This window comes from Monopterus albus, unplaced genomic scaffold, assembly GCF_001952655.1.
Source record: "Monopterus albus unplaced genomic scaffold, M_albus_1.0 scaffold13.1, whole genome shotgun sequence".
In the NCBI taxonomy this organism is placed as follows: domain Eukaryota; kingdom Metazoa; phylum Chordata; class Actinopteri; order Synbranchiformes; family Synbranchidae; genus Monopterus; species Monopterus albus.
The window spans coordinates 783,015-788,748 of NW_018127893.1; the positions used below are offsets into that span (position 1 = coordinate 783,015).

The 5,734-nt window shown below is 39.8% G+C and overlaps 1 protein-coding gene across 1 annotated transcript in view; it reads right to left on the reverse strand.

Annotated features, from left to right (window-relative positions):
- Nucleotides 1-6: 6 nt before the first annotated feature.
- Nucleotides 7-5,734, reverse strand: part of pgfb (placental growth factor b) — a 25,018-nt gene continuing 19,290 nt past the window's right edge. Inside the window, exons 2-7 of the mRNA XM_020591180.1 lie at nt 5,018-5,054; nt 3,751-3,947; nt 3,556-3,635; nt 2,918-2,947; nt 2,755-2,817; nt 7-2,661 (exon numbers count right to left, since the gene is read on the reverse strand). Coding sequence (XP_020446836.1) covers nt 2,640-2,661; nt 2,755-2,817; nt 2,918-2,947; nt 3,556-3,635; nt 3,751-3,947; nt 5,018-5,054 — 429 coding nt within the window. The 3' untranslated portion in view covers nt 7-2,639. The remainder of the gene's footprint in view (nt 2,662-2,754; nt 2,818-2,917; nt 2,948-3,555; nt 3,636-3,750; nt 3,948-5,017; nt 5,055-5,734) is intronic.

Sequence of the window (5,734 nt, forward strand, 5' to 3'; positions counted from 1 at the left end):
TTTTGGGGTCTGTCACTAGAACTTGCCATTTTTTTAACTGGAAGAATCACTTTTTACGTGAATACGAAGTATTTCACTGAATAGATGTTGTTTAACTAGTGTTTGTCGAGTTAATCTCTCTTGCTCACTAGCGTGGTACCTCTACTGAAGTTCAGAAGTGGTCTGATTGCCTGTGAAGCTGCAGTTCTTAGGTGAGCTGCTGCGCGAGACCTGGTGACGTCACGAAGACCAAAGCCATGTCGCTGATGACGTCACAGCTCTGAATGCTGCAGAGTTCAACTTTCTGCATGTTTACATTCAAATCGCAATCTGTCAGTCAAATGTGCTGTAAGCTTGTTTGATAAAGTGATCATCATGATCAGCACTTTACATAAACTCTTTATATGGTAAAGGACCAAACTTCAGTGCCGGATCCTCTGGACAAAATGTACAGCTGTTCCTCTGACAGCAGGGTTGTTCTATAAAGTGGCATTCACTGACTGTGTTGGGTGTACAAAAACACCACAGGATATAAGCTCAAGTTCAAGTTCTAAGTCACACTTCCACTCTCCAGAGCACTGAGTATTTTTTATCCTCCACAGCAACGCCAGGCTGATAAACTAAATCCTTTTCCAGTGGTAATAGGCATATGATCTACTCTCTCATCTCATCTGTGGGTGTTCATAAATCTGCTCCATATGACAATGGTTTTTGGTTCTGGTCTCAGGTACTGCCCAGAATGCGGTGAGGTGGTGAGGATTTTCTGACCTTGGTCATGGGCTAAGCCTTGAGGGAGCATCTCACCTCCTGTAGTTGAGTACTAGCAGGCACGCAGAAGAGAGGAGCGAGCTGGCCACAGGAAGCTGCTAGATTATAAAAGGCTGCAAGAGGTTCCTCACGTAGTCATTCCTTTCTCCTTGTGCACTTACAGTATCAACTGTATGATTAATGGTGACTGGGGGTAATCTGACTCATGTGGAAAGGAAGAACCACTTCACATCAGTTTAAGTATAAACCTGTCTAATAAATCCCAGAAGAAGAAGAATCTCTTTCTGAACCGTCCTCTGAAGGTTTCGTTTTACTTCAGCCCCAGCTGACCTTTTTCAGGTAGTTCTTTCTTGCCCTCTGAGGGTCTGACATTGTCTTTTATTGTTTTAAAGAACATGAGAGGAGAGATTAAAATACCTATAGCAGTAATATTTCCATGACATTTAGGGGTTGACAAAAGTGCTGAATTTGACATCTGAGTTTAATAAAATAAACCACACAAGAAGACAAAATGACAACCATAAACATTTAACTACAAAATAAATATTTAAATGAAATTTAAAAATACCAACACAGTAGACACGTTAATTTTTACAGTTTCATAAAGATCTTCTTTGTGTAATACATGAAAAAAATATAAAAGGACATTATTTTACGTAACTACGTCAATTGATCCTTTCCTTACTGCAGTGTTTCCTAGAACAGAGGAAGACGCCTGTGGCGCAGGCTTATGTGAGTCTTGTGTCACCAGCGTGGACACAAATGTGCACTGTTTAGCTGCACAAAACAGAGAAATGCAATTTATATACCTGTGAGAGCCCTGTGGTCACATTAAAACAAGAAAACAGTAATTGAGATCGACTGTGTAATGGTCATTGATAGCAAATTAGTTTTGCATGACAATATTGATTACTGTAGTACTGATCTTCCCATTCATAATGGGCTTGCCACATCCACTCTGCAGTCCACTACACACTGTCTGGTGCAAGAAATAAACTGTATGTCAGTATTCATAAAACACTGGTTCCTTGCAGGCCTGGTTACCCAGAGATGGAGGCACACATTAGGAGCACATTTGCCTTTTACCGTGCTCCTTTCTTCATGTGTAATTCAGCACTGACCTAAATTCCATATGACCACTGTTTTGTTCACAGACAAAACAGGTGTAATTAAAACTGTAAAACTGTCAAATTTTTAAATGTATCTTATTTATTTATTATAATCACTGAGGTTTTGTTACATTCATAGCTAATAGATTTATTAAGCTGATGATGTGATTGACTGTGGCCCTTAACACTGGTCTATGTCTACTCTTATTTCTATAGAGAAAAATATATTCTCAGAGGTTTTGAACACATTTCTATACACACTAGAGGGAGACATTTCATTACTGCATTTACAAAGCAGCTACACTCTCAGTCCAGCATACACTGCTATGACAAGTCAAGGCATCTTGAATAATATTTGATCAAAAGATGACAAACTTTTAAGAAGTTGCTGGTCCAAATATATTCAGCTGTATCAATAAATATAGTGTAACAACCTTTAAATACCAAAGAAATTAACAAATTATAATAACTGTTACAGTAATAGCTAGAATAAAATAGAAGGCATCTGTCTGTTTGGTTCTACATTGCACTGGCTCCCAGGAATGTCCATTGTGTTCAGGTGTGTAACAGCAATGTTTCCACCCATCAAAACACACTTCCTGTTGAACCTTGTCATCACAAATGCGCTGCCCATCGGCAGGAGGGCCTGTCAGCAAAACAATTCAACTGTTTGAGCCTACAGACACGGTATTGACAGATGAGCAGAAGAGATTCTTGATGCTGTCACTGGACTGGAAATAAATAGTGATCAACACTGCAACAGGGGGGCTGGGTCCACCACAGTTACCTGCGAGGGATCTGGCACCTGAAAAGCACAAGAAAGATCAGCACAGCTTTAATGTTGTTAACTGATAGTTGTAGGAAATATTAAGTCTTTCTTCAAAGACTGTGCCATCACCTATCACATTCTTTTGTTTTTTGTCTCTCCTTTCTCCTCCTGCCTCTTGGTCTTTGTATCTTCCTGCAAAACAAACAAAATTCCCAGTAAGTCTATTCTCTGGAGAAATATTCTTTTTAACAATGCCAAAACTGATGTTATAACAATATATTGATGCGCTTACCTTTCAACCTTTACAATGGGTTTCCTAAGTCTGAGGAAAAAATGTTTCAATAAATTAACAATAACATCCATGTGACAACAGTCATTTTAATTATACAATTACACAAGTACGTAATGTGGAGGAGTTTGGGAGGGATGTTGACCCTTGAGAGTGGGGTTTGAATCCACTCCATTTCTGGGAAATACTGTGTAGAATCTGGCTGCAAAAAAGCAAGATGACAGCCACTGTATGCACAATAGTTTGGCTTCATTTTTCCATAGTGGGTGGAAGTGGCGACGTGCTGTCTGTCATATATACAGTCAGTGCTAATGAGGTAAACAGTCTGACCTCATATTTGACCAATACCACCATCTTTCCTTAACCTCTCTAACCAAAAGGTTTTTGTTGCCTAAACCTTACTGTAAAAATGATTCATGCTTGAGTATCCAGGAATGGAAACAGTTGGATGGTTTACAGCTTGGCATATACATTTATTAGGAATGTTTCCTCATTATGATGATAAAAACGGCAACTCAGGTATAATCACTCAGCCGTTGATGTTGTAAACAAGTCCTATAAATGTATGTGATTTCTAGAACACAGGGTTGGCATTTGCATACTTAAGAATATGTCATGTCACAAATGATTTGTTTTCTTACCTACATTCACATGTCTGATGCTCTACAAATGTCATCTCAACATATTCTTGACCTGGCTCTGATGGCCTGATTTTCAACAGCTGAGGGATATAACACGTTAGGACTATCAATACAAACAATTGCGTGACATATGTGTAGTAATGGAGCACAAACATTTATCATGAATGGATATACTGCGCAGTGCCCTTGTCTCACCTGCATGGTGACATTTTTGGTGTGGGTGGGATGGCACTCCAAGTTCTCATCCCCACAACAACCTGCACACCTCACCAACGGCACACAGGAGGGACTGTAGATGTGTTCCACCTCTGTGGGGTACTCCTGCACCACTTCCACCAGCTTCTCAATGGTCCGACAGAAGCTCCGACCCCACACTTCTTGGAACATCAGCACTGTGGATGAGTGGACAATATAGATTGTGAGCAAAATGTAGCCAGAAGGGTATCTTTGTTATTCTGTTTTACTTACACAATTTTTAATTGTATAAGCATTTATGTGTTTTCATAAAGCTTATTTAGTACTATGACACACAAACACTGTCAGTAATTACTTCAGTAATCCAACAATGCCATGCTTATACCATGTACACAGAAACCTAAAACTGGCTGCACACCAGTGTATCGCAGCTGGTTTTCACTCTGAAGTAAGTTTGCGTAATGTACAGTACACTTTCCTATGGGAGTATAAGGGTCCCAGTTGCACAGTCTGTGGGGGAGGAACAGGGATGAATATGGTCGAACAAACAGAAAAGGAAGAGAAAACAAACATTGGAAACATGGCCATGAACAGAACCCTGCTGGAGCTGGAGTTGCCCCACAGGCACCTCTGGGACTGCAGTGACCTCCAGGGTCACCAAATGGAGCCTGACACCACAACAGCTGTTTATAAAAGCAGAAAGGCTGGGAGGAAATGGCCAGGGAAGCATCTACGATACAGAAATGAGGCTGTGAACTCTAATGTTGTACACTGCAAAGGGCCATTTACTGCTCCTTAACATAGATATATGCCTGAAGCTTATTAGGCCTTTTTCTGCTACATGTCCTCATAATAGTCTCTGGCTACAAGAACATTCAACAGCATTAACTTATAGTGATATGAGTGAGGAAACAGATATGAGGGAAGAAGGTAAGGAGCTGAGTAATCCCTGCTAGTGTAGACATGTCCTGCTATTCTCCAAATTCAAATCAAATTCACTAATGAACTCACATGCAAGACTCAAGCTCTTTGGTGTTTACATTCACCAACAGTGCATGACAGATACACTTCTGTTCTTTGTCAGGACTGGAATCCATCAAACTCTTGTTTCTACTAATTTCACAATAAAATTTCAGTTTAACAAAAATAATTTGAGCTTCTTCAAAAATAACCCTTATGAACTCTCTTGTTGTAAAATGTTGTTTGATAAGCAACATCCCCAAGACTCACAAAAGAGTTTATGAACAAAGCATTCAAAAATTCTTACCTTCAGTTGTACTGTTTATGTCTGACAAGGGCAGACTCTGCAAAACAGAAAAGAAGGTTTAGTCAAAAAAATTATCAACCATTCATTAGGTTTTGCTGTAACCATAGTGTCATAATGTGTAAACCCCCTCATCTGTTTAGTTGAACATCTAAACTTAAATGGCTGAGATGAAACACATGCTTGTACATTACACTCCCTCCTACCCACACCTCCCAAACCTTGTACATGTACTGAATAATACATACATGAAGACAACATCAACCTGCAGATATACTGTACATTCGTTAAAAGCAGCAGAAAAGAACAGTCTTTATCTTAGTTTTAAAAGTGGCTGCAGTTGGAGCAGATCCAAGTTCTAAACAATAAATGAAGCAACATTAAGACGGCTTCATTAACTGAGTGAGATCATACATGTTTATCTGCAATAACTGTCACTGTCTCAGGTGAAGCATCACGTCTGTTTCAGTGAACACGTTTCTATGACAGCATGTTAGCGGGTATAACCACAAGGGTACAGCATAAATGTAGTTTAAAGATTTTTATTTTCAAAAAGAAGTAATAAAGTATATTTTTTTGAATCGCTCTTCGTCTGGTCCCTCCCCTGAGACCAATTTGCCATGGGAGACCCTATCAGGGGCTAATGCCCCAGACAACACAGCTCCCAGGATCATTGGGACACACAAACCTCTCCACCACGTTAAGGTTGCGATTCCAGGA